This window comes from Mastomys coucha, unplaced genomic scaffold, assembly GCF_008632895.1.
Source record: "Mastomys coucha isolate ucsf_1 unplaced genomic scaffold, UCSF_Mcou_1 pScaffold23, whole genome shotgun sequence".
NCBI classification, from domain to species: Eukaryota; Metazoa; Chordata; class Mammalia; order Rodentia; family Muridae; genus Mastomys; species Mastomys coucha.
Window position 1 is genome coordinate 15714502 of NW_022196906.1, and position 27526 is coordinate 15742027.

Here is a 27526-nt window from a genome sequence, read left to right on the forward strand (position 1 = left end):
AAGTGTGTGTCACCACCGCCCGGCTCTTTTCTTTTCTTTTTTTTTTTAAGTCTATAACTTGGTGACCATTTTTCTAAGTTCCTCAGTAACTTTTTAAAGATGTATTTTTATTCTTTGAGAATTTCACGTATCCATACAATGTATTTTTACATATTCATCCCTAACTCCTCCCACAGCCATCCTCCAGCCCACTGCCTCCTCCCTTCTCCCCTTACCCTTCAGTATATATAATCCACTCAGGCCAATTTGTGCTGTCCATATACTTATGGCTGGGGCCATCCACCACAAGGTCTACTTACAATATACCCTTAGAAAATACTGATTCTCTCTTCCCTTGCAGCCATCAACTGGTTAAAGTTCCTCAGCTCAGGGTGGGGTCATCGAGCCCCTCTCTGCTTCCTGCCTTTGGGTAATTTGGTGTGAATCAATTCAAAGAACTTCATAACACTGTGTCCTGGGGAAGGGTGGTGAACAGCCTCTCCACATGCTTTTCTGCGTCCACAGGACTCCTGCTGTCTTCAACCTTGAGTTGGTGACTCTTATGTTCAGTGCTCTCCCCAGAGGCTACTATAAGCTCCAAGCGGATATTGAGCTGGTTCCTAAGGGTTGATACCCTGTGCTCCCCACACATCATAGGATGTTGTCTGGGAGGAATACCCAGGCCTGTCCTCACCACATGCCACCTGCAGTCATACCCTCATGTCAGTCAGAGTGCCTAACAGCTCATTTTCTTTCCTTCTCCATTGGAACATTATACTAGGGGAATAAGAAGTTGGAGGTAGACAAGTCAGGAAAGGCAGACAGGAAGAACAAATGCCCAGGCCCAATGGATTCTCCCAGAGGAGTATAGCACTGGCCTCCCAGTGACCTGGCTCCCCCTTTCCAGATTTCTGTTCTTTCTACAACATCTTGAAAACTTGCCGGGGCCACACACTGGAGCGCTCTGTGTTCAGTGAGCGGACAGAGGAGTCCTCAGCAGTGCAGTACTTCCAGGTGAGTTCCCTGGGACAGACAACCACCTGGTGTTTCCCTCCCCTACCTTCCCACGGGGCATCACGAAGCACAGGGTAGGCCCACGTGGGTGCTCATCCTGGCTCTGTCCCTTACTAGCTGCATAGCCTCAGCAGGTGTCTACCACTCGCTAGGCCTCAGTTTCCTCATCTGTGAAGCCTAGGGCCTCAGGGGTTTAGAGTAATGACTGAACTGTAGCCATGTCCTAAACCCATGGTGAGTGTAAGGCTCTGTGTAAGCAATCTTACATGCCCAGAAGCACTTGGACTTTCCCAACAACTGTTATTGTCCCCATTTTACAGATGAGAAATCTGAGGCTCAGAGAGGTTAAGTGACTTTGCTCCAAGTCACTCAGCTCTTATGCAACAGAGCCACGATGGGAAAGCCAGGTCTGCCTGATGCCCAAGCCTGTGGCCCTGCCAGGTGCCACGCTGCCTCCTGATCGCCTGTTGTCTTACAGAGAGACACCGCACATCACCTGCCTGGCGCTCTGAGCTCTAGGGTTTTGTTCCATACATTCCTCTTCTTCTTTGGGGCCCTAAGATGGGACAGTTGGCCCCCAGATGTTAGAATCCCACCCATGACAACGTTCGTGATCTCTTGGGTGGCCTCCAAGTCCAGGTGGCATCTAGCTGTGTCCTTCATCCCTGCTCCCACTTCTGGTTCAGCTGGCTCTTGTCAGTTGGGTACAGGCTGGCAGAGGGTACATGACCTCCCAAGGGAGGTTTAGGCTGTCAGGCCCTCCCTTCATCTTAGGGCAGCCAGGGCTGTGGCAGTCTGTCATGCCTTGTGTCGTGTGCTATTGGTGTGTCTCTGTTCCAGTTTTATGGCTACCTGTCCCAGCAGCAGAATATGATGCAGGACTATGTGCGAACAGGCACCTACCAGCGTGCAATCCTGCAGAACCACACGGACTTCAAGGACAAGGTGAGCCCTCAGAACAGGAAGCATACTGAGCAGTCTGCAAGGTGCCTGAAGGCTTGGGGCAGGGCCTTCTCCCTCCTTTGTTACTTCCTTTGTATCTGTTGTTCTGAGCCAGCCTCTTTTTTGGGGGTGGGGGTGGGGGGTCATGAGAGGGTTTTTCTGTGTAGTTCTGGCTATTCTTTGTAGATCAGGCCTGTAGATCAGACTGGCCTCAAACTCACAGAGATCTTGCCTGCCTCTGCCTCCTGAGACCTAGATTAAAGGTGTGTGCCATTCAGCCCAGGTTGGTGGTGCATACCTACAGCCCAGCCCTTGAGAGGCCATCCTGGACTATGTGAGACTCAAATAAGTGGGGGTTGGCACCTGCTACTATTCCCAGGGAATGTGCAGTCTTTGAGGTACTCAGGCTTTCTGTTGAATGATTTGGCCCAGCTCTGGGTGTATAGGTGTTTTGAACAGGTGTCCCACTGGCCAGGCAAGGCTGAGATGTTAGGTCAGGCAAATTGAATGCAGTTTTGCCTCATAAGTTTATGATCCCATTGTGAATTAAGGGACATCTTTAGGGTCCTTTTATTTTTCTTCTCTCTTTTTTATGGTATAGAGGATAAATTAAGACAGGGTTGTCTGAGATAGCCCAGGCTTGCCTTAAACTCACTATTTCAACTTGGCAAGTGGTTGAATTACAGACATTCAGCACCATGTCCTATCTAGAGCCTCTGTATTCCACCCAGCAAACAGCTCTCTTCTCATCCTGTGGCTTTGTTTAACCCTTTTGAAGCAATTGGGAGTTTGTGTGTGGGGTTTTATTTTTCTTTTTTTAAGATTTATTTATTTTATGTATATGAGTACACTGTAGCTGTCTTCAGACACACCAGAAGAGGGCATTAGACCCCATTACAGATGGCTGTGAGCTACCATGTGCTTGCTGAGAATTGAACTCAGGACCTTTAGAAGAGCAATCAGTGCTCTTAACCACTGAACCATCTTTCCAGCCCAGCCCGGGAGCTTGTGTTTTTGTTCTGTTCCTTCTGAGACTATGTCTCTCTGTGATCTCAGGCTGTCCTTTCACTCACAGTCCTCCAGTGTGAGTCCACTCAGCAATGAGAGCATGTGTGTACACCTCTATACCTAGCTCTGATCAGCATGTATGGGTGTAATGACATTTACCTCATCCAGGCTTTAGTTAGGTTTTACCCCAGGGTCTCTAGGCCCTAGAGGAGTTATCTCTGTGGAGCATTCTCACAGGTCTCCTGGCCAAATCCACTCAGCTACTACTGGTTTCTTCTTGGTCTGAGCCCAAGCAGGGGCCTTCAAAGCATATTCTCTTTTGGTGACATTTTAGCTCTCCCAGGGATGAGGCCTGTCTCCACTTTTAAGGCTTCCAGAAGACCTAAGGTCCTAGCAGCAGTGCTACCTCTATGGCAGCCACTACACCCACACATGCCACTCAGAGACATCTGTCTTTGTTCTGCTCTGGTGGAAGCAACTCTACACATCCAGAACATGAGGCATTCTGCCGAGCTCCTACCCCATCTCAGTTGGCCCTCAGACCTGGGCCATTCACCTGCCCCAGCCAAGGCTGCTTCTGAGGGATGGACTTAGCATCAGCACAGGACACAGTGCCTGCAGAAGCCCCTTCCACATGCTCTGTGCCCCAAGTGCTCCACCCACCTTCAGGCTGTAAGATTGGGACTGAGCAGAAAACCCAGACTCTTCTTCCTAGAAGCCTCGCCCATGGCGTTATCTCCATGGTGATCCCAAGCCTGTAAGGGGCAGCTCCTGAAAATGAAGGACCTACCTGGCTGTAATGCCTTATGTCAGCTTTGTGCCTTGGCTTCTCAGCAGGTGGTAGACAAAGGCAGTAGTTTTCTGGTACCATGGTATCTCTGCTAGTATCTCCCAGGCTCTCACTTCTCTGCTTCCATGTGTTAATCTTCAGACGGGGTCTCACTGTGTTAATCAAAGCTGGTCTTGAACTCATGGTCCTCCTGCCCAGCCTTCTCAGTGATGCAGTTATAAGCATCTCCCACTACACAAGAATGCTTTTTGTTTTGTTTTGTTTTTGTAGTAATTAAAGCTTTAAAAAAATTTTTCAGACTACATTTATTTGAGAATGTGTGTGTAGAGATGAGAACACAGCTGAGGAGAATTGGTTCTCTTCTCCCACCATGTGGGTCCCAGAGTTTGGAACCCAAGTTATTGGCAGCATATGCACTTACCCTTTTTTTGTTTTGTTTTGTTTGTTTGTTTTTCAAGACAGGGTTTCTCTGTGTAGCCTTGGCTGTCCTGGAACTCACTCTATAGACCAGGCTGGCCTCAAACTCAGAAATCCATCTGTCTCTGCCTCCAGAGTGCTGGGATTAAAGGCATGCACCACCACTACCTGGCACACTTAGCCATAAGACTTATTTTTATTTTAAGACTTATTTTTATTTTATTTATTTTGTTATGTGAATGAGTACTCCTGTGTATGTGTACCGTGTACATTCAGTGCCTGTGGAGGACAGAAAAGGGTATCAGATCTCCCAGAACTGTAGTTACAGATGCTGGTAAGCTGTGAGTGCCAGGAATTGAACCTGGGTCCTCTGCAAGAGTAACCATCTCTCCAGCCCCCTTAAAATACTATTTTGTTATATATAGTAGTTATGCTGTTACTTATTGTCTGTGATGACCAGTGTGGTGGTTGGCTCATCTGTAGCCTCATATACCATTTCCTCAGATCGTTCTAGATGTGGGCTGTGGCTCTGGGATCCTGTCATTTTTTGCTGCTCAAGCAGGAGCCAGAAAAATTTATGCAGTAGAAGCCAGCACCATGGCTCAGCATGCAGAGGTCAGTATACTACTCGGGTCTATGCCCTGCCTTCTTATTTGTACCCATTGGGAGCCCCCAGGAAACCTGGGGACATCACTGCTGTTCTTTGTCTCTAGAACCTAGTGGTCACCAATGGTGTGGGGTGGGGGAGGTCACTAAGACTGTGGTAGCAAATCAACAGTGACTAGCCAGGCATCTACAAGAATACACTTAGGGTCAGAGTGGCAACAGAACAGGCCCCTGGTGGGAATTCTGGGTCATACACCTAAACTGTCCTTAGAATTAGCCTATTTGAGCACCATGACATCCTGTGTAGGTGACAACAGGATTTTGTTTTGTCATCTTGTCACTCTCCTTTCTTTTTTTTTATCTTTTTTTCATGGAAAACTTCATTTTCAAGTTCAGAATTGAAAAACTGCAGAGGAATAGACACTGTGTTTTCTTATCCCTAGCTCTCTACTACTCAGGTTCTTTACCAGAGAGTCTCTTAGGTCCTTCCTACTGTTCTATGGATACATGCATGAGCTTGGCTCCCCCTCCCACAGCCTACATCTCATACAAACAGGGGCACTATCAGCTTGCTCTTGGGTGTTTCCTGGAGCTATACACCTAACTGCAGCTCCTTCACACAGCTTCGGTGCTAGTTCAGTCTCTTCTGAGACTGCCTCTTCCTTCTTGTAACATGTCAGCCCCTTGGACACATGTCATTTCTTTTTTTTTTTTTTTTTTTTTTTTTTTTTTTTAGATTTATTTATTTATTATACATAAGTACACTGTAGTTGTCTTCAGACGCACCAGAAGAGGTCGTCAGATCTCATCACGGGTGGTTGTGAGCCACCATGTGGTTGCTGGGATTTGAACTCATGACCTTCCGAAGAGCAGTCGGTGCTCTTCCCCACTGAGCCATCTCACCAGCCCCGACACATGTCATTTCTATTAGGCCCATTATGTGTGAAAGACAAGTTGCCAGAACTAGGCTCCAGCTCTAGGGGTAAACACTTCTCCCAGCAGAACACTAGTGCCTGAGAGGTGGGCCTCAGGAGCACTTCCCCAGGTATGAGCAGATACCACTGGTGAGCTGAAGGGTTATGGAGGGCCTATGCCAAGCAAGCACAGGGAGCCTTCTCCCACTTCCTACAGGTCCTGGTGAAGAGTAACAATCTGACAGACCGCATCGTGGTCATCCCCGGCAAAGTAGAAGAGGTCTCATTGCCTGAGCAAGTGGACATTATCATCTCAGAGCCCATGGGCTACATGCTCTTCAACGAACGTATGCTTGAGAGCTACCTCCATGCCAAAAAGTACCTGAAGCCCAGTGGTGAGTGTCCCATGCTCAGGAGCATTGAACAGTGGAACTAAGACCTTGAACCAGAGCCACTGGCCCCTGGGCAGGAAGACCCCACTGCTACCAGCATCCTGTAGGTGGCTTTGTGTCAGTGAACCCTTTACAGAAAGTTAGGGTTTTTCCTGTTTCCTATCCCAACCCTGCCTGTTGGCTGGCTTCTAGAGCCCCAGACACCAAACAGGTGTCCACTCTCCCCACCAGGCATTGACAAGCCCACTGTAGACCCACAAAAAGCATCTAGAATCTCTTGTGTATGCTTGCTGTAGAGCTGCTTCTAATAGGACAGAAATGGGAGTCCAGGGATGGGCTAGTGCTATCCCAAGGGTTGTTAATCCCCAAACTGGAAACCTTGTCCATGTCAATGTGGCAAGCCTGCTTCCCTAAGAACTAGGAAGTAGGCGGGGGGGGGGGGGGGGGGGGTGCGAGCCTAAGGGTACAGGCGAGATACACACACACATGCTTAATGATGTGTGTACATCTGTGTGTGGTGTGTGAAGGTCTATGCTTATAGGTGTGTGTTCTTGTGTGAAGGCATTTTGTGTGAGGGTTTGTGGATAGTGAGGGTCTATGGATAGTTTAGGTATGTTTGTGCATATTTAGGGTATGAGATGTGTAATGGTTTATAGGTGTTTAAGGGTGTGTGTATATGTTAACAGTCTGGGCGTGGTAGGTGTGCGTGTGTGTCTGTGTGACGGTATGGGATCTCAGGGTAAATGGGCAGTTAGGAGTGCACTGAAGGGGTGGTATGTGTGTGGACGGACTGTATACACCTGTGTGTAGGTATATGTACATGTATCAAGGCATGTGGATATGTTTCTTTCATTACCCTGTCCATACCTCTGGTTGTGTGCCTGTACAAGTGGCATGTTTGTACCTACCAGTCCATATTGGGATCTGTACTCTGCTCTGAACATAGTACTGCACCCATTTTTCTGATAAGGTTTGGAATGTGTCTGTTGTTCTTGTCAGGTATGGATGTATATGTGTATGTGGGAGCTCAGGGACCCTGCTCTAGCAGTAGCTTCGGGTAGAGCAGGTGGTACTCTGGCAGTCTTAGTGAATGTATGGCTCCCATGACTTCTCTGCCTTGGAGCCTACATTGACTCAGTTTCTATAGCTAGGAGGTGTCCACAATTCTCTATTTGTGTAAGTGTGCAACTCCAGACTGCCCAGCAACTGTCTGGGGTCTTCTTTTTCTCACTTCTGGCCCCATGGTGGCGAAGCCTTGAGGCAGCTTTCAAGCCCTCAGAAGCCCCTATGAGGATTAAAGGATTATTCTGGCACACAGGAGCCAGAAATGGGTTCCTCAATGCTGTCCCATCTACCTCTGACATCCCACTGGCCACATTTGAGCAATCTAATCTAATGTGAACTGTGAGGATGTCAGGACCATCCCAACTCCCTGAAGAGCTGGGGAGGGAGGCCCATCTGTAGGCTATGTTTTCATCCTATGAAGTTTCAGCCTCCTCATATCTGCTCATTGTTGCTGCCAACTTAGTCCCATTTGCTTGCTCATGAATCTCAGAGGAGGACCCTTTACTTATATTTCAGTCACTTGCTAAACCTGGTATTTGATCCAGAACCTGGATAGCCCTGGCTGAGGTGATGCAGCTATACTCCAAACAGCCTAGGGTTTCCTGTCACTCTGTTTGGAGCAGGCCAGGCATGCTGGACAACAAGAGGCTCTAGTAGACTCCTCCTTGCTTCTGAGTGTTAGCACTGGAACATAGGATTAGGCCCACTCACTTCTTGGAATGGATGTGGTAGGCCAGTGTGATACAAGCAAATATACTGATGATCATAGGAACTAGTAGTACACAAACAAGCCCTAGTGAGCTGAGCCAGGTGCCTTGGCTCTAAATAGGGAATTTTGAACTGCTATGTGAGTCATGGATGAAAATCAAATGCACTAAAGAAAATAGCCTCTGACCTATCAGAATTAGGTTGGATATGGTGGCACACTCTGAATGAAGATCTAGGAACCTGAGGCAGCAAGACTCCATCTCAAAAAAAACAAGTAAGCTAGTGCACAAATGTACACTAATTCCAACACGTGGGTGGAAGCTGGCTGAGTCTCATGAGCCTGGGCTACATGATACCTTATTCTCCCTTCTTTCACCACATTCCCCAAAAGCCACTATAGAAAGAAAAAAAAGGATTATATGTGAGAGTTAAACTCAGAGTCACCAAGTTTCAGCTCCAGCACCACAAAACAAAGCAGTAAGCAATCTTGGGTTGGATTCTGGCTATGCTACACTTCACATACTTTAAGAGGCCATGGACAAACAATACTGTGCACTGTTGCATGCATGGATGGATGGATGGATGGATGGATGGATGGATGGATGGGTCCATGATTGGAGATCTCAAGGTCCTCTAAAAGCTCTACACAGCCTTACTAGATGTACTGTCCTGACAACAGCACTCTTCTCTGCCCCCAATTCTAGGAAACATGTTCCCTACCATTGGTGATGTCCACCTTGCACCCTTCACCGATGAACAGCTCTACATGGAGCAGTTCACCAAAGCCAACTTTTGGTGAGTGTGCCCTGGGTGTCCTGGCCAGGCCATAGAGCCTGCCTGCTTGGGGATGTACCCAATCCTTGAGCAGGCCCTGTCTCCTCTTTTTTTCTCCTCCGCTTCAGTAGGATCTGAAGGACATGGGCTAGACAAGGGCCAGCTAATAAAGAAAGCAAGTGGTTCCACCTGCCTTTCTTCCTGCTGCTGACCTTGCTGGTGGGGTTGGGGATTTCCACAGGTACCAGCCATCCTTCCATGGAGTGGACCTCTCAGCCCTCAGAGGTGCCGCTGTGGATGAGTACTTCCGGCAACCTGTGGTGGTAAGTAGTGTGTACAGGGCACTGCTGGACTGAAGAGGCTCAGGCTTCACCACAGCCTCATACAAGCTCTGGACTATAGAAGTCCCTGCTTCTCTCAACCCTCACTCACTCTGCAAAGCACATACAGCAGGCTGGCTTAGTAGCAGTCAAGCTTGATGGAATGATACATAGATCCGTGGTGGTTCAGTATCAGGACAATAAAGCCTTGTGGTCTACACTGCATGCAGGTGGAGGCATGAGATCAGGAGATCCAAGCTGGATGAGGAATAGAGAAATGGCTCAGCAATTATAAGCACCTACTGCTCTTGCAGAGGACCTGATATTGGATCTCAGCACCCACATCAGATTACTCACAATGGCCCGTAATTCTAACCCCAAGAACCTCTGAGTGTACCTGCATTCAAGTGAATACACACACATGCAGAAATGAAATTGAGGAGAAAAAAAATTGGAATTTAAAGAGATGTCTCTGGTTAAAGGCACTGGCAATTCTTCCAGAAGACACCAGCAGACCTCGGTTCAATTTCTAGTACCAATAGCAACCCACAGCCATTTGTAACGGGGATCCATAATGGGGCATCAGATACTTATGTGGTGTACAGACATTGTCTAGATAAAATACCTACAAATATAAGAGTAAGTTTTGCCTGCGTTTATGTCTATGTGCTGCATGTGTGCAGTGCTCACAGAGGCCAGGAGACAGTGTTGGATCCCTGGGACTAGAGGTCTAGGGGTTGAGTCACCATGTGAGTGCTGAGAAGTGAACCCAAGTCCTCTGAGAACACCTGGTACCCTTAACCACTAAGATGCCTCTCCAGACCCATCAAAAAGTGTTGGTATTGACTGATTGATTGATTGACTGATTTTAAAGAATAAAAGTAAAGAGCACTAGAAGTCTTATAGAGGACAGGTTTCATTTCTAGCACCCATATGGCAGTTCCAGCTCCAGGGGATCAGATGCTCTCTTCTGGGATCTCCAGGCATTGAATGCACATCATATACTTACATGTAGAGAAAACACACAGAAAATAAAAACAAACAAATTGGAGGCTGGAGAGATGACTTAGCAGTTATGAGCACTTTTTGCTCTTGCAGATGATCCAGGTTCAGTTCCTAGCACCCCCATAGTAGCTCACAGCCATCTGAAACTTCAGTTCTAGAATTTGAATTATATACTCATACATGAATATATCTAAAAAAAAGTTCAAATTTTAAATGACATTAAATGAATAAATTCTTTTTAAAAAATAACAAATTGTATTTATTTGAGACAGGTTCTCAGTATGTGCTCTAGCTGGCTTGAAACTCAGAGATTTACCTGCACCAAGAAAACCAAATGTTAAACAGAAAGAGCTCCTGACAGCACAGCATCCTTCCTGTAGAAGCATTGATTGTTTTTCAAAAAGCCTAACTGGAAAGGTAGTGGTTCAGTGGATAAAAGCACTGGTTGCTCTTCCAAATGACCCAGATTCAATTCCCAGAACCCATGTGGCAGCTCATAACTGACTGTGACTCCATTTCTAAGTGGTCGTACACCTTTTTCGGGTCTCCAAGGTTACCAGAAAGGAAAAACACCCATACATATAAAACAGCAGGAATTCTAGAAAGTCTATATTCAATTGTGTGCTTGCAGGTGCATATTTTTAAATTTTTTTTTGTTTAAAGATTTATTTTATTTATGTGAGTACAGTGTAGCTGTCTTCAGACACACCAGAAGAGGGCATCCGATGTCATTACAGATGGTTGTGAGCCACCATGTGGTCTCTGGGATTTGAACAGGACCTTTGGAAGAGCAGTCAGTGCTCTTAACCGCTGAGCCATCTCTCCAGCCCGCAGGTGCATATTTTTAAACTTTACCTCAGTATAGCATAATTGGTATACTGTGCCTTCATTTGTCATCAGAGAACATGCACTAATACTTTAGACCTTGGATAATTGAGACTTGCTCAAAGTCTAGTGTGTGGTCTTAAAATGGATTTCAGCTAGATGTGGTGGAACACACCTTTAATCCCAGTACTTGGGAAGGCAGAGGCAGGAGTATTTCCGAGTTCAAAGTCAGCCTGGTCTACACAGTGAATTTCAGGGCAGCCAGACTACATAGTGAAATCCTGTCTCAATACAACAACAAAAAACAACCACCATAAAAAGAAGTTAGTCATGCTTAATACAGCTATATGTCCATGTCAGGTTATATTTGTTAATCATCTTGGTCAGGATTCATCATTTTCCTTAAGGCTGAGTCTCTGAAGACCTCAGCCATCCTTGAAATCATAAAGATGCTTCCACAAGCCTGACCTCACCACTGATTCTTTCCTCATGTGTAACTGATTGTGTATCTTAATGTTTTGTTGTTTTGGCATTATTTTGATGGGGATATTTTTTTTCCATTTCAGCCTGATTGTTTGGTTCATGTTTTAAAACTGTTGTATTAAGTACACACAGGTCTAAAATAAGAACACCCTGTTGGGTTATTCTTTTCGTCACTATGGAACCTTTATATTATCATTTGCCTTAAAGTCCACTTTTACCCAGTAATAATGCAAGGATACTTTCTTCTAGTTTTCTCTTTATATTCTATTGCAAACCTGTTATGTCTTTACTTCTTTTTTTTTTAAAGATTTATTTTATTTATTATTATAAATGAGTACACTGTAGCTGTCTTTGGACCACCAGAAGAGGGTATCAGATTTCATTACGGGTGGTTGTAAGCCACCATGTGGTTGCTGGGATTTGAACTCACGACCTTCAGAAAAGCAGTCAGTGCTCCTGCCCGCTGAGCCATCTCACCAGCCCCCATGGCTTTACTTCTTAAGGAAACAACATATATACAAGTTTCTGTGGTTTTTGTTTGTTTTTCACAGCAGAGTTTTTCTGTGCAGCCTGGCTGTCCTAGAACTTGTTCTGTAGACTAGGTTGGCCTCGAACTCAGAGATCTACCTGCCTCTGCCTCTTGAGTGCATGGAAGTCTTAGCCCGTTTGGTCAGGCTCCCTCACCCCTTAATGTCTTCCCTTCTGTTTCACTAGTCTGAGAAACTCTAGTCGTAGTGCAACTTCTGTCTCATTCTCTTCTAGGATCTAGTTGTATGTACAGTAGTCAGTCACTTCAGCAAAATGATTCTTTTGCTGAATCACCATCACTTCCCACTGTACATTCCTGTTACAGATGTGTGTCACCACATCTGGGAGATGAATCTCAAACTCTATCTTCCATTTTGTTCCCCATTTTAATATTCTCAAGTGCTCAGTCTTCCAGTTCCCTTGTCTCTACTGTTTTATTCTTTAGCTTTCTCTTCTATTTTTTTTTAATATTTATTTATTCAATGTATATGAGCATCCTGTCACTGACACATCAGAAGAAGGCATCGGATCCAATTACAGATTTCTCTGTGATTGCTGGGAATTGAACTCATGACCTTTGATTAGCAGGCAGTGTTCTTAGCCACTGAGCCATCTCTCCAGTCACTCTCTTCTATTGTTTTAGATGGGAGTCTCACTAACTTTAACCTGGAACTCATTATGTAGCCCAGGCTGGCCTTAAACTTCCAATTTGTGTACCTCTGCTTCCCAAGAGCTGAAAGTACAGGCATGTGTCACTGATTCTGAATTCATCTTTTACTTAGGCTTTTAAATTTTTTGTGTTGCTTGGCAACATGTATGTCAGTTCCAGGAACTGAACTTAAGTAACAGGCCTGTATATGCAGCAGGTGTCTTTACCTGCTGAACCAACTGAGTGGTTCTGTCTGGCTTGGAACTCACTCTAAAGTCAAGGCTGGCCTCACACTCAGAAATCAACATGGCTTTGCTTCCAGAGTGCTGGGATTAAAGGCACTGAGCCACTAGGCTAGGCTTCTGGTTTTGTTCTCCAAATGAGATCTTCACATATTGCTTAATCTAGGCCCAAATGAGTAGGTGCCAGCACTTGCTGAGTAGATAGGAATTTAGGTATTGACACTGTGGTTTTGTTATCATCCTAAAGTTGGTAAGACTCAGTGTGTCTCATATATATGAGGCCCAGGGTTCAGTCTCTAACAGTAAAAAAAGGAGGAGGACTGCCCTGTCTTGCTGCACACACCTGGAATCCCAGTACTTAGGAGACTATGGCAAGATGACCAAGAAGATGAGGGTTAAAGTGTTTACTGCTATGCAAGCTTGAGGACCTGAGCTCAGCTCCCAGAACCTTTTTATATGTATGAGTGTTTTGCCTCTCCCACAGTTATGCCCAGAGTCCAAGAAGGTCATAAGAAGGCATCAGTTCCCCGGGAACTGAAGTTACAGAGGCTGTGAACTACCGTGTGGGTGCTGAGAATTGAACCTGGGTCCTCTGGAAGAGAGTAGCCACTGCTTTTAACTACTGAGCCATCTCTAGCACTGCCAATCAGCCTCTTGTTTTTCTCTGTAACCCTGGCTGGCCTGGAGCTCACTATATAGATCAGGCTGGCTTCAAATTTCAAGAGATCCACCTGCCTGTTAGTATGACATTTTGAGGAGTGTAGTCTAATTGGTATACTTGGTGTTGTACCTAGCATGTCTGAGAATGGCAAGCTGGTTTTAGTAAAATAGCAGAAGTTAATGCCATTGCCAGGGAAGGGTATTGAAGCTCTCCCCTTCTTCTGTGGCATTTGTGGCACAAGCTAGGTCATATCTGTCATCTTACAGGACACATTTGACATCCGGATCCTGATGGCCAAATCTGTCAAGTACACAGTGAACTTCTTAGAAGCCAAAGAAGGCGATTTGCACAGGTAGCCTTCATCCCCTGAGCACCCATGGCCTAAGCTACCCCCTCCCCCCAAACATACACACCGTCTGGCTCTCCTCAGAGTCACGTACTGTCAACTCCCTGGTCACTGTCCCCCCCAGTTACCTCTCCCACTCTCCTGTCAGGTGTGCCTTCTAGAGCAACTCCATGCCCTTTGCCTTGCAGGATAGAAATCCCATTCAAATTCCACATGCTACATTCAGGGCTGGTCCATGGCTTGGCCTTCTGGTTCGATGTTGCTTTCATTGGCTCCATGTAAGTATGGCACTGCTGGGACTCCTTGCACCTATGGCCTCTAGGCTTGGCTACTGTCATAACTCCTGAGGTTTTTCTCATCTAAACCCCAGGAAGAACCATGGGGGAGGGGTGTGGTTGTCAGGTACCCTGAGTACCTGTCCTTTAAGTGTGTTTGTCTCAGTACATGTGTGTCAGGGTGAGTAGGGACCTGATGGCCATGGGTTGGCTGTGCACCTAGAGTCCAGCCAGGCTTAGCCCTGAGACCCCAGAGAAGGGAAGGCCCTTGGGGATGATGTCAAGGTATATGGGGTAGTGGCACAAGTGGTCGTGGCAGCCCAGTGAAGTGCATCCATCTCTTTTGACAGAATGACCGTGTGGCTATCCACAGCCCCAACAGAGCCCCTGACCCACTGGTACCAGGTCCGGTGCCTCTTCCAGTCACCGTTGTTTGCCAAGGCCGGGGACACGCTCTCAGGGACATGTCTGCTTATTGCCAACAAAAGGTGCACCCTGCCACCTATCTCGGGCTGGATAGGCTTAGGGATCTACCAGCCCAGCTGCCTCACAGCCACCCTTTCTATTCCCCCAGACAGAGCTATGACATCAGTATTGTGGCACAGGTGGACCAGACAGGCTCCAAATCCAGTAACCTGCTGGATCTAAAGAACCCCTTCTTCAGGTAGTGCAGGGTTTTAGTGGGGAGAGGGCACCAGGAGTCCCACAGCCCTGCCCACAGTTAATCTCTGCCATAGGTATACAGGTACAACCCCATCACCCCCACCTGGCTCACACTACACGTCTCCCTCGGAGAATATGTGGAACACGGGCAGTACCTACAATCTCAGCAGCGGGGTGGCTGTGGCTGGTGAGTCTGAATGTTACTTCCAGACATGGCTGGAGGCCCTTGGTGGGAGCCTGGATCCCCAAGTCCCCAGAGCCTGTCCGACTCCTGACACCTACTTTCTGGTTAGGAATGCCTACTGCCTATGATCTGAGCAGTGTTATTGCCGGCGGCTCCAGTGTGGGTCACAACAACCTGATTCCCTTAGGTGAGTGTCCCCTGGGGTCTATGGCATGGCAAGGGAGGACTGGGATGTGTCAGTGGCCAGGTAAACCAGTGCTTGGTTCTCTGCCACCACTGTCGCTGTCGTGGTTACTTCTTCCTCTTCCTGGGGACTCTAGCCCTTTGTTCCTCTACACCTTCATCTATCACCACTCCACCTGCCCTTCCCACACCATCCATGAAAGTGGAGTGGGCCCGGCAGGCTGGGGGCGGTGACATCTGCCTCCCTCCCTCTTTCCTCCCTGTCGCTGCGCAGCCAACACAGGGATTGTCAATCACACCCACTCCCGGATGGGCTCCATAATGAGCACGGGCATTGTCCAAGGTAACAGGGTAGCGGGGCCGTGGGCGGGGGACATCCCGCCTGGCCTGCGCACACATTCAAGCTACCAGTGGGGGCCAGGCAGGCTCAGGGGTCATGCTGGCTCCTCAGTGCCCATGACCTGCCCCACAGGCTCCTCAGGTGCCCAGGGAGGCGGCGGTAGCTCCAGTGCCCACTATGCAGTCAACAACCAGTTCACCATGGGTGGCCCTGCCATCTCTATGGCCTCGCCCATGTCCATCCCGACCAACACCATGCACTATGGGAGTTAGGTGCCTCCAGCCGCGACAGCACTTCGCACTGACAGCACCAGGAAACCAAATGAAGTCCAGGCCCGGCACAGCCAGTGGCTGTCCCCCTTGTTCTGGAGAAGCGTGAACACCCGGTCACAGCCCTCTTTGCTATGGGAACTTGGACACTTTTGTACACGATGTCGCCGCTGCCCTCAAGTACCCCCAGCCCAACCTTTGGTCCCGAGCGCGTGTTGCTGCCATACTTTACATGAGATCCTGTTGGGGCAGCCCTCATCCTGTTCTGTACTCTCCACTCTGACCTGGCTTTGACATCTGCTGGAAGAGGCAAGTCCTCCCCCTACCCCCACAGCTGCACCTGACCAGGCAGGAGGAGGCCAGCAGTTGCTACCACAGACCTGGCAGCACCCACCCCACAACCCGTCCTTGCACCTCCCCTCACCTGGGGTGGCAGCACAGCCAGCTGGACCTCTCCTTCAACTACCAGGCCACATGGTCACCATGGGCGTGACATGCTGCTTTTTTTAATTTTATTTTTTTACGAAAAGAACCAGTGTCAACCCACAGACCCTCTGAGAAACCCGGCTGGCCGGGCCAAGCCAGCAGCCCCTGTCCCTAGGCCCAGAGGTTCTAGGTGAGGGGTGGCCCTGCCAAGCCTTTAGGGCGGGCACAGCCCCCTCCCACCAAAGGGTTCACCTCAAACTTGAATGTACAAACTACCCAGCTGTCCAAAGGCCTAGCCCCTGCTTTCTGCTACTGTCCTGTCCTGAGCCCTGAAGCCCTCCATCAAAAGCTGGAACAGGCAGCCCAAAGCGAGTCACCCTGGGCTAGTGGGGCAGACAAGAAACCTCAAAGATCTGTCACACAAGGAAGGCATCCTCTCCTGATAGCTAACATTCATGTTCCACTTACTTCTCTCAAGACAGCATCCCTGGGAAGGGGCCTAGCAGGGACCTCCCCCCAGACAAAAAGAAAAGCAAACAAGGAAGGGTGACTAATAAGCACAGGCAGTTTCCCCTGTTCCCTTGCCCTAGAGTCCTCACCTCAATGGCCACAGCTCAGGCTGGGCTTTTGCCCACCACAAGAACCCCTTGGCAAAGGCAAGAGCTGCTCTGTGCCACTCTCCTGACCTGTCAGGGAATCAGAGGGCCCTCAGGCAGCTGGGAACCAGGCTCTCTCCTGTCCAACAGTAATACTCCCTGCTCGGCTGCCCCTCCCCACCTTTATATAAATTCTCTGGATCACCTTTGCATAGAAAATAAAAGTGTTTGCTTTTTAAGAAAAGCCTGCAAAACAGTAGGGTAGTCTCCAGGGTCCAAGATCCTCCAATCTTCATACGGAGGGCAGGACAAGTAGTATCCCCCTTGAGTTTGGCCTGAAAAAGAAAGACTCCTAGGAATGGTCCCAGGTAGAGGGGACATCCTCAGCCAAAACAGAAACTGGTCCCTCACCTGTGGGCCTTCCTAGAAGGTTGTCATGGGCTGGATTGAACTGGGCAGCAGGACATTATGAGATGGAGGTGTGGCTTGGGGAGCTGGTACCACATGGTCCAGAGGCAGTGGCTGGAAGAAGTAGAGCTACAGAGAGACCTCAGAATGAAGGTACAGTGGGTACAGCAAATCCCACTCCACAGCCCTGGGGAGGACCGCCTGGAACCTACCTTACAGCCTAGCGCCAAGAGGGTGTGAAGCAGCACCACAATAGACAATAGTGCCGCAGCCACCAGCCGTGTATCCTCTCGGACAACAGGCCACAGTGTGAATACCAACCCAGCAGCTGACAGGGCCAGGGCCAGGGCTCCAAAGAGCCACTGCAGCCACTGCACGGGGATAAGCCACAGGACCTGATGTGACAAGTACAGCTGGTGACCATACTGGTGAGCCATGTAGCTCCCAGCAGTCCCCAAGGGCCAAGCCAGTCTCACCACAGTAGGGATGAAGACAAAGAGTGAGTAGCCATAGACACAGACAGTCTCCAGGAAGGTGTACAGCCCCATGCGCTCCCTCGTGCCCTGGCGCCACCGGAGGAAGCCCCACAGTGCCAGCGGCACTAGCCACGCATAGCAGTAGATGGTGATACCTGCTATAGTCACTAGGGATGCAATGTGGGCAGTTACTGCATACCCTTGAACCCTGGCATCCAGGAGCTGAGCCCACCCACTCTGCTTACCCTTGTGGAACTGGGGGCTGTAGTGAATGGAGGGGTCCCGTCTCTGTGCAAGCACCAAAGTGAGATTGCCAGTAACCGCCAGGACAAAGGCCAGAGTAGCACAGATCCAGAAGGGGCCTGCAAAGGGGGACATGGAATCCCAGGCACATTCCTCCTGGGAAAGGTGCCTATGTCCTAAATCAAGTGTGCTAAGAACCCCTAGACCCCATTGGACTCTCCAGGTCACTGCTGATAAGTGCTGCATCTGGGCTCATTCTGTTTTTCTGGAAATATCTTCTAAAATGCTTCAAGCACTTGGCTCTCTTTTCTGATAAAATTGTTCATAGGTAGAATAGGCTTGGTGGTTCTCTACTGTGAGCAGAATCTTGTCCAGAGGCTTCATGCATTCCACCTTTCTGTGTCCCAAATTGCCCCAGGGCCCTAGATTCATATGCTTATTTTTTAAACTTCCATGTCTGCTCCCGATACCTGTTTAGCTTTTCCTGTCCACCCATGGTAACTCTGCTGGTGGAGTGGGGAAAAAGCCATGTGGGGCATACTCTAGAACCAAGCACTCTTCCTCACAGCCTCCACTGTAATGTCTGTGCCCTGCCCTTCTACCCTCACTTTCCATTGCTAGAAAATACTTACGATCCCTTCTCTCCACTATACGGGACCTGTGTACTCATCCCCTACTCATGCCCTCCCAGCTCCTCCTTCCAATGACCTATGCAGCCATGCAATTCAGTTGTCCCCACCGTGGGACCTAGAAGCTTTCTGGGTCCTCTTCTAAGCCTCTGACTACCAATGTCAGCGTAAACCATATGCCTACCCTACTCAGGGACCTTCCTGACTTCCCTATATCAGACAGCAATGCCACCCGCCATTTTCTGCTTCCCATCTCGGTATCCCCCTCAACTAAACACAAATTTTGCTCTTCATGTGTGATTGCCCTGTTCAGGGCCTGGCACAGTCCCATGTTGAGTGAATACTCCACTGATTCAAACATATACCCCCATTTACCATATAGATCCGGACGATTTCTAAGATGGTGCCGCACAAAGTTGTAGCCAGGGTGAGGCAGCAGGGAGCCTTTGATCCTGTCCAAGACCTGGAGAGCAAAGACCAGGGTCTAGAATGAGAATCCTGGCATTCTGAGAGATGTCTACTATCTTGCCAGCACATCCCATCCTACCTGAACAAGCTAGAACATGTCACCACTGTGAAGGTGGATTTCAGGCCTGCCACCTTGCTCTCAGCTTCTTGCAGGCTCTCCTCCCAGTCAAAATAAGGACAGTCCCTCAGTTCTGGATGGTCTCCCTCCTACATCTCCAGGATGTGCCCTCTCAGTGGACCTGGTTTATTATTAGAGGCTGGCCTGACTAGGAAACATACTGGCTTTAAGACACACACCCATCCACATCTACTTTGTAACCTAGCTTTTGCCTTCCATCTCCACCATACCCATCCCATCCAAATTCAGTCCCCAAGTATAGTGGCTGGACCCCAAGAAACTCCCAAGTCCTTACCATCAATGTCTCATGCCTCACCTGGGAGGTGTTCACATCAAAAAAGTTCTGATAGTAGTCAAATGTCCAAAATCTGGGTTGTGGCTTCTCTTCCTGTAGAAGCTATAAGGCAAAGACTTTCATAACTTGCCTGCTCAGCGAGGTTAAGGACACAGGCAGAACATCGGGGCCTAGGAAACTCACTGATGTCTTGTCATCCTCTTCCTCTCCTACTTCAGCTCTATAGCCAATGCCTGAACCCACAACCACAGCCACGTGCTCTCGGGAGGTCAGCTCATCACTTTGGCTAGTGGTAGCTGCATCTGGGGTCTCTGCCAGAAGATTTGTGGCTTCCTCGAACTCTACGGAGAGGGAATATGGGCATAGGGAGTCTGAAAATTCGTTTGGCACAGTGTTCGTTCATTCAACTGGGGCTATGGTTGCCTCACCGCCCTCCACTAAGGGCTGAGGTTTTCTGTTTTGATGCATGGGTAGGTCTGTTCGTCTACTGGATGCGATTCAATTTAGGTCCTGTGCAGAACTGGACGCTTGTGATGTGCCTTTTGAGTTCACTGAAGGAGCAGGAATTGAGTGCAAGATGAACCTGAGGTCTGGGACCCAGCTGTAGCCTAGGTAGGAGCTCTGACTACTTCCGGGCTCCACTCACCATGGAAGGCCAGTTCGTCAGCCGCTGCCATAATTCTATAGAGGCGTCACCGCATCACACTCTGTGGACAGAACCGCATCAGTCCTTCAGCCCTCCCCAAGACTGATAATTCCGTCTGGACTCCCGCATGGAGCCTAACACGGAGTGGAGGTCCTTGCTAATGCACCCCACCTTCCTCACCTGAAGCTCCCTAAGCTGGCGTGGCTCTTGCTCTGTGCGCGTGCGCGCCGCCCGCCTACACGTCAGAGGCCACCCTTCTTGACGGCACGGCAACATCCGGCACTAGGTCCGTTTCCTATTGTCTTCCAGTGGGAAACTATTTCCTGTATCCTGCGCTTGCGTAGGATCTACTCTCCGGCCTTTTTCATTACGACGCTATGTGTTTCCACTCGGCTGAGGAACCGCCGGAAAATGGTGACAGCTGCTCTTAAGAGATTCTGGTCCCGTGGGCGCGGTGAAGCGGGAGGAGAGGCCAGTGGTGCCACGACGGTGGCGGTTAAGCCAGGGGTGTGGACACGACTGGGTGAGTAGTGGCAGAAGGCTGCAGGGTGGGTGGCCGGAGTGGCTGAATCGTTGTCACCGCAGCTCTTCTTTCCCCTCAGGCACCTGGGCCCGCGCACTGCTTCGGGATTATGCCGAGGCGTGCGGAGATGCGGCGGCCGCGGCGCGAGCCCGTCCAGGCCGCGCGGCCGTGTACGTGGGGCTGCTAGGCGGCGCTGCTGCGTGCTGCGCGCTGGCACCCAGCGAGGCAGCATTCGAGGAGGCCTTGCTGGATGCATCAGGTTCGCTCCTGCTCTTGGCTCCGGCCACGCGCAACCGCCACTCGGAAGCGTTCTTGCAGCGCCTGCTGTGGTTGAGGGGCCGTGGGCGGCTGCGTCACGTGAACCTGGGGTTCTGCTCGCTGGTTTACGAAGCGTCCTTCGACGCCCAGGCCAGCCTCTACCAAGCCCGCTGTCGATACCTGCAGCCACGCTGGGTGGACTTCCCCGGCCGGATCCTCGACGTGGGGTTCGTTGGCCGCTGGTGGATCCTAGAAAATCGTATGCAGGATTGTGACATCAACGACGACGAGTTTCTCCACCTGCCTGCGCACCTCCGCGTCGTCGGGAATCACCAGCTGCACTCCGAGGCCAATGAGAGGCTGTTCGAGGAGAAGTACAAGCCGATCATACTCACCGATGATCAGGTGGACCAGGCTCTGTGGGAGGAGCAGGTGTTACAGAAGGAGAAAAGGGATCGTCTAGCTTTGAGTGAGGCTGATTCACTGGTTCAGTCCGATGTTTCCAGATGAAAACGAAGGCTGTCCCCGGGTCACCAGGCGCAGGCAAACTGTGGGCCACGGACGGTGCACTTGGTGAGATGGATAGAGATAAATGACCTTCATTGTGATTTTTATGGGAAGTCCTCACTCTGTCCTGTTAGCCAAAGCAAATCGGGAGCCTTACTGGTCCTAGAGATACAGAAGAGCTGAAGGACTGCTCTTAAACATGCTGAAGCATTTGACTTTATTATGCTTATCGCTTCCAGATCTACTAGTAAGGAACCTGTGCTGTGTAGCCTATTGTAGCTGGGGATGTACTTCAAGGGTAGAGCATTTGGCCTAGCATGCCTGGGTTACTGGCTTGCATTTCCAGCACTGCAAAAACAGAACAGAAATGGGCTTTGGTTTTGTTCATTTGGTCTGTTTTTGAGAATGTTACTCCCATATGCCCAGTCTGGCCCTGAATCCTGCATCAGCTCCAGTGCACCACAGTGACCCTGCCCATGCATTAGTCCTGTTCATGGATGGGGCTACTAAAATGCCTGACTGCCAGTGACTCCCAAGATCCTAAGACCAATCCTCCAACTTCCCTTTTGGTAGTGTGTGTGTGAATTTTTCGATGAAGGTCTGGCTGTGTTGCCTAGGCTACTCGTTTAAGAGTAGTGACTGTTCCTTCCTTTAGAACCTTGATTCAGTTCTCAACAGCTTGATCTGTAACTAATGTAGTTCATGGAATCCAATGTTCTCTTCTGGATTCCTAAGTAGGCAAGTGGTGGTGCAGGGACAAAACACCCATGCACATATTTTTTAAAATTCTCCTAAATCATCTCCCAAGATTGGGAATAAAATCACATGCTAGCTTGCCTAACCTCAGATTTTTCATTTTCACTTGGAGCTAAAATGTATGTGTTTGGGGTTTTTGTTCTTTGTGTCTTTTGGCTTGTTTGTAACACTGGCTTCCCCAGAACTGGCTGTGAAGAACAGTCTGCCCTTAAAGTCACAGAGATTTGTCTGCTTCTCAAATTGGGTTTTTTTGGTTTGGTTTGTTTCTGAGAGTGGTCTCACAGCCCAAGACCAGCCTCATACTCACTGTGTAGCAAAGGGTGACTGAATGATAGATCCTCTTGCCTGCACTTCCCAAATGAAGTGAACGCTTTCTGTCCTGTGGTTGTACACACTAGGCAAGCACTGTACCCTACTCCTCTTAGGGTTTTTTGCTTTGTTTGATAATCTCTTTACTAGTCCCTGAGGACCTAGCTTGTCTTAACTAGTAACATTGTATATTACTATCAGTGCAGGAGATAGAGGCAAACAAATTCTACGGTATATATGTATGGCAGCAATTGGGGGCATTGTAGAAGTCTGGAACATGTTCTGATCCCAGAATACACATGCAGGCATATGTCATTATACTGCAGGGACCCTGGAAAAAATGGTTGGTTGGAAAGGAACAGGGTGGGGGACATAGGTTGAGGTTGACCTGCCAAGATTTTAGTAATTATCTCTCAAGCTAAAATATTAGGGAAGCAAAACTTCTCATATCAGGTGGATTGTGGCTAGTCAATAAAAGCAGGAGATGAAGCAGTCATTTTTGTCATGGATTTATTTATGGAGGGGCTTCAGACAGACTATGTGCTGTACACTGAGCTACCCCCAATCCTAGTGGTGCGACTGTGTGTTTTGCCTCTTTTATTCATTATCAGATGTATTGAAAGTATGGTAGCTGTTTTTGTTTGGTAGTTCAAGACAGAGTTTCTCTTTGGAGAACTGGCTGTCCTAGAACTCCTAGATCCTAGAGATCCCCCCACTTTTAGCTTCTGGAGTGGGAGGATTAAAGGTGTATGCCAGGCTGGTGAGATGGCTCAGCGGGTAAGAGCACTGACTGCTCTTCCAAAGGTCCTGAGTTCAAATCCCAGTAACCACATGGTGGCTCACAACCATCCATAATGAGATCTGACACCCTCTTCTGGTGTGTCTGAAGACAGCTACAATGTACTTACATATAATAAATAAATAAATCTTTTTAAAAAAAAAGGTGGCCGGGCGGTGGTGGCGCACGCCTTTAACCCCAGCACTTGGGAGGCAGAGGCAGGTGGATTTCTAAGTTCGAGGCCAGCCTGGTCTACAGAGTGAGTTCCAGGACAGCCAGGGCTATACAGAGAAACCCTGTCTCGAAAAACCAAAAAAAAAAAAAAAAAGGTGTATGCTACCATCTTCTGTGTAAGGTAGTTCTTTTTTGTTGTTGTTTGTTTTTGTTTTTGTTTTTTCGAGACATGATTTCTCTGTGTAGCCCTGGCTGTCCTGGAACTCACTCTGTAGACCAGGCTGGCCTCAAACTCGGAAATCCACCTGCCTCTGCCTCCCAAGTGCTGGGATTAAAGCTGTGTACCACCACTGCCCGGCTGTAAGGTAGTTCTTGAGTCCAAGTCCTCTGGCCAGATGACTATGTTAATTCACATCTTCCCGGACTGGTGAGGTGGCTCAGAGGGGGAAAACTTGTTTAGCCAAGCCAACCTGAGTCAGTGCTCTGGAACTCATACGATACAAAGAACTAACTCCTCCAAGTTGTCCTGTGACCTGCACATACAAAAAATAAAATGTAATATTGGTTCCAAAAAAAAAAAATCACATCTGAATTACAATTTTTTTTTTTTTTTTTTGGTCTTTTCGAGACAGGGTTTCTCTGTGTGTAGCCCTGGCTGTCCTGGAACTCACTCTGTAGACCAGGCTGGCCTCGAACTCAGAAATCCACCTGCCTCTGCCTCCCAAGTGCTGGGGTTAAAGGTGTGTGCCACCACCGCCCGGCTTAGAGCCGGCTTCTTTGGGATTACAGTGGATACTCTGAAGACCAGCTGAGACATTCAACTTCTTGGGTTGAACAGCTACTGAATTCTTAGACATTTCATTGGTAAACAGCCATCATTGGACTAGTTGGACCACAGCCTGTAATTGGACCACAGCCTGTAAGTCATTCTAATAAAGTGTCTGTGTGTGTTTGTGTGTGTGTGTGTGTGTGTGTGTGTGTGTGTGTATAAGTGTAAAGCCTGGATCCTCTTCAAGAGCCACAAATGCTTTTTAACAGCTGAGCCACCCAGACAGTGGTATCACACACCTTTAATCCCAGCACTTGGGAGGCCGAGGCAGGCAGGTTTCTGAGTTCAAGGCCAGCCTGGTCTACAGAGTGAATTCCAGGATAGCCAGGACTATACAGAGAAACCTTGTCTCAAAAAACAAACAAACAAACAAACCCAAAAAAAACAAAAACAGCTGAGCCAACTCTAAGCCCCTCCTAAATGAGGTCTCAATATATAATATAGCCCTGGCTGTCCTGGAACTCATGTGTGGACCAGGCTAGCCTCAAACTCACAGAGATGTGCCTGCTTTGTCCAGGCCTGGCTGACCCTCATGGGCTTCCTTTCTTTGAAGTGCAGCAGATACAAGTGCTTCATCCATTTACTGACATTCAGGAATGGCATGTGGTGGCAGAAGTTGGTGCCATAGGGAAGGGCCACATCAATTCCTAGAATATGTGTCTTGCCTGATGTTCTAAAAGAGGCAAACATCAGGACCTAAGCTATCTGTTCCATCCACCATCTGTAGACTACAGCCTGGACTTTAGGAGGACACCTGTCAGGGTGACAGGTAGGCCTGGAGGAGAAACAGTCCTTAGACTTCATTGCCCTTAGCCAGCCTTGCACGTATCAATGTTTGCTTAGCCCAGCCAAGTCACCAGGTATGTAGTCTGGCCGTCTATACCTGCACTCTGTTAAAGGCATGTGCTTTGTGAGCCAGACACTGAAGCTTTTCATGATTGAGATGTATAGTTCTCAGCCAACCATCTACCCCCTCCTAGGTTTGATCCCTTCACAGGCACAGCTAGCTCTCTTGTCAGGTTCTGCACCCAGGGAGCCAACCAAGGTGGAATGGCGTGATAGGCATAGCTGACCCTCAGTTGTGCTGACCCAGCATGTCAGGAGCCCCAGGCTCCAGCCTGAGGACTGTTAATAGGTCATGTACAATCTGTAACCTCGGCACATTTCTCTGACTAAAGGGAGACTCCTTAATACTCAAGGCCACCCTCAACTATGTAGTGATCCAGTTCAAGGCCAGCCTGGGCTAAATAAGACCCTATCTCAAAACAAAACACAAAACTCAACAAGAAAGGAGATTAAGAAAAACTTTCACAGCCGGGCGGTGGTGGCTCACGCCTTTAGTCCCAGCACTTGGGAGGCAGAGGCAGGTAGATCTCTGAGTTTGAGGCCAGCCTGGTCTACAGAGTGAGTTCCAGGACAGCCAAGGCTACACAGAGAAACCCTGTCTCGAAAAACCAAAAAAAAAAAAAAAAAAAAAAAACTTTCACAGATTTGTTCTTGCTGATATTTCCTAAATAATGAAATATAAAGCTAGGCATGGTGGCTTGTACCTGTTATCATAGCCAAGAAGAGTCTGAGGCAAGAGGATCAGTACAGTTTTAAAGCTAGCCTGGGCTATGACACAGTGGTGCTGATGATGTCACTGGGAACACTTGCCTAGCATACACAAAGCCCAGGCTTCCATTCTGGTACCAGAAACAAGATCTCTGTGAGTTCTAGGCCAGCCAGAGCTCCACAGGGAGGCCCAATGTAATAACACAAATAGATCTCAACCACCAAGCATGACCCTAGAGCACCCACAAAAGGGGAAGGAGAGGCGCCTGAAGAGAGAAAATAAAGGTTAAAAAAATTAAGTGGAAGGAGCCAGGCAGTAGTAGCATACACTTTTGATCCCAGCAACTCAGGAGGCTGAGGAAGGCGGGTCTCTGAATTTGAGGCTAGCCTGGTCTATATATAGAGCTAGTTCCAGGACAGCCAAGACTACACACAAAAAAAGACCTGTCTGGAAAGACACAAAAACAACAAAAAGGTGGGAGGAGAGAACTAACTCCACAGAGTTATCCTCTGACCTCACACACAGACCATGATGTTGTCTGAATACATTCACACTTATACAACCCACCATGGGGGGAGGGAGCAGGATAATTATTAGAAGATTTTGCTTTTAGTTTAGTTTATGAATGTTTGGCTGTGAAACGTGTGTAGTGCCATTGGAGGACCGAAGAGGGTGTTTCTCATCCCTTGGAGCTGGAGTTACAGGTGGTTGTAAGCCACCATATAGAGTTGGGAACTGAATCTGGGTCCTTCATAAGCACACTTGGTATCTCTTTAACCCCAACATGGGTGCTGGGAACAGAATCCGAGGCCTTTCCAAGAGCAGCCAGGTGTATAGTATGCTGGATGGTTCTGTGTCAGCTTGGCACAGGCTAGCATCATCTAAGAGGAGGCACCCTCCAGAAGATCACACTATACAGGCCGGCTTGTGGGGAACTTTCTAAATTAGTGACCAGGGAGAGAGGGCCCAGCCCATTTTGTGTGCTTTCATTCCTGACCTGGTGTAAGAAAGCAGGCTGAACAGACCTGTGCCTCCCCAGTGATGGGACTATAGCCTGGGACACTGGTATTCCAGCTTCTCACGTGGTCCCAGAGGTCAAATCCAGCCCGTATGCTTGTACAGCAAGCAGTTTACCCACTGTTACATATCTCCATTCCTTTGTTTCTTTTTACCAAAAAATATAAGCTGTTGCCTGCACATCCCCTGGCTTGTTTTCCATGCACCAGCATTTGGTCACTCCTCAACAGAAGAGGTTGAATTTGAGGTGGTGGCCTTACATGCACTTGTTCTGATGAATGAACACCAGAGGGCAGCAGAGGCCCCCATGCCCAGCTTCTCTATTTTGGCCTGAGCAAGGCTCCTCAGGGCAGGTGAGGAGATTAAGGTAGACTAGCTTTGATATATAAAACAAAAAACCAGAGTTTCAAAGGGAATGAGGCTCCATTGAGGGAATGTTTGCCTAGCATACATTCACATCCAGTACTTCAAACTAGACATGATATTGGCTCACACTTGTAATCTTAGCACACAGGAGGTAGAAGCAGGAGGATCAGTTCAAGACTATATAGCGGCCGGGCGGTGGTGGCGCATGCCTTTAATCCCAGTACTTGGGAGGCAGAGGCAGGTGGATTTCTGAGTTCGAGGCCAGCCTGGTCTACAGAGTGAGTTCCAGGACAGCCAGGGTTATATAGAGAAACCCTGTCTCGAAAAACCGAAAAAAAAAAAAAAAAGACTATATAGTGAATTACAAGCCATCCTGAGATGCTGAGAGCCTATCTTGAAAACAAACAAACTTGAGAGATAGAATCTGAGAAGCAGAGGTAGGTTTCTGTGATTTTAAGGCTACACAGTGAGACCCCATCTCAAAGAAATAAGGAAAAGAAAACCCCACTAACTACTAACCAAAGTGGCTCAAGGCCTAAGTTGCAGTGATCTGGGTTGATGGCTGTT

At 48.5% G+C, this 27526-nt stretch overlaps 3 protein-coding genes across 10 annotated transcripts in view; 2 read left to right on the forward strand and 1 right to left on the reverse strand.

Moving 5' to 3' along the window:
* The window catches only part of Carm1 (coactivator associated arginine methyltransferase 1), a 44005-nt gene extending 27147 nt beyond the window's left edge, over window positions 1–16858 (forward strand). Inside the window, exons 3-16 of one of the 3 annotated variants that reach the window (XM_031343379.1) lie at window positions 887–993; window positions 1834–1938; window positions 4655–4765; window positions 5888–6065; window positions 8540–8630; window positions 8851–8932; window positions 13589–13674; window positions 13857–13946; window positions 14294–14431; window positions 14518–14607; window positions 14681–14793; window positions 14900–14977; window positions 15248–15316; window positions 15446–16848. In XM_031343379.1, coding sequence (XP_031199239.1) covers window positions 887–993; window positions 1834–1938; window positions 4655–4765; window positions 5888–6065; window positions 8540–8630; window positions 8851–8932; window positions 13589–13674; window positions 13857–13946; window positions 14294–14431; window positions 14518–14607; window positions 14681–14793; window positions 14900–14977; window positions 15248–15316; window positions 15446–15585 — 1478 coding nt within the window. In that variant the 3' untranslated portion in view covers window positions 15586–16848. Of the gene's footprint in view, window positions 1–886; window positions 994–1833; window positions 1939–4654; window positions 4766–5887; window positions 6066–8539; window positions 8631–8850; window positions 8933–13588; window positions 13675–13856; window positions 13947–14293; window positions 14432–14517; window positions 14608–14680; window positions 14794–14899; window positions 14978–15247 lie in introns of all 3 variants that reach the window. The other 2 variants (XM_031343378.1, XM_031343380.1) reach the window with 2 other exon arrangements.
* Yipf2 (Yip1 domain family member 2) lies at window positions 16078–20181 on the reverse strand. Of its 6 annotated transcripts, XM_031343386.1 has the most exons (10): window positions 20068–20171; window positions 19888–19948; window positions 19425–19582; window positions 19263–19343; window positions 18736–18823; window positions 17734–17850; window positions 17489–17655; window positions 17225–17407; window positions 17016–17141; window positions 16078–16939 (listed from the first exon to the last, which is right to left on the reverse strand). In XM_031343386.1, exons 2-9 carry the CDS (start codon window positions 19916–19918, stop codon window positions 17028–17030), a joined length of 939 nt encoding a protein of 312 aa, XP_031199246.1. In that variant the 5' UTR covers window positions 19919–19948; window positions 20068–20171; the 3' UTR covers window positions 16078–16939; window positions 17016–17027. The 6 variants fall into 6 exon arrangements, with proteins under 6 accessions (XP_031199246.1, XP_031199245.1, XP_031199243.1 ...); XM_031343385.1 differs by having other exon boundaries at window positions 16083–16939; window positions 17225–17646; window positions 20068–20176; XM_031343383.1 differs by having other exon boundaries at window positions 16083–16939; window positions 17225–17655.
* A 37-nt stretch (window positions 20182–20218) lies between these two features.
* On the forward strand, window positions 20219–22734 carry Timm29 (translocase of inner mitochondrial membrane 29). Its single transcript, XM_031343387.1, has 2 exons — window positions 20219–20410; window positions 20490–22734. Exons 1-2 carry the CDS (start codon window positions 20299–20301, stop codon window positions 21176–21178), a joined length of 801 nt encoding a protein of 266 aa, XP_031199247.1. The 5' UTR covers window positions 20219–20298; the 3' UTR covers window positions 21179–22734.
* Window positions 22735–27526: the final 4792 nt, after the last annotated feature.

Bases quoted from the DNA above. Each gene is read 5' to 3' on its own strand.
- Yipf2 (XM_031343381.1), bottom strand. From the start codon at position 19,918: ATGGCAGCGGCTGACGAACTGGCCTTCCATG. The intron at 19,344-19,424 runs GTGAGTTTCCTA...TTTGCCTTATAG, and splicing joins AAGAGGATGACAAGACATCA to CTTCTACAGGAAGAGAAGCC. The intron at 18,824-19,262 runs GTGAGGCATGAG...TTTGCTCTCCAG, and splicing joins TTGATGTGAACACCTCCCAG to GTCTTGGACAGGATCAAAGG.
- Timm29 (XM_031343387.1), top strand. From the start codon at position 20,299: ATGGTGACAGCTGCTCTTAAGAGATTCTGGTCCCGTGGGCGCGGTGAA. The intron at 20,411-20,489 runs GTGAGTAGTGGC...CTTTCCCCTCAG, and splicing joins AGGGGTGTGGACACGACTGG to GCACCTGGGCCCGCGCACTG.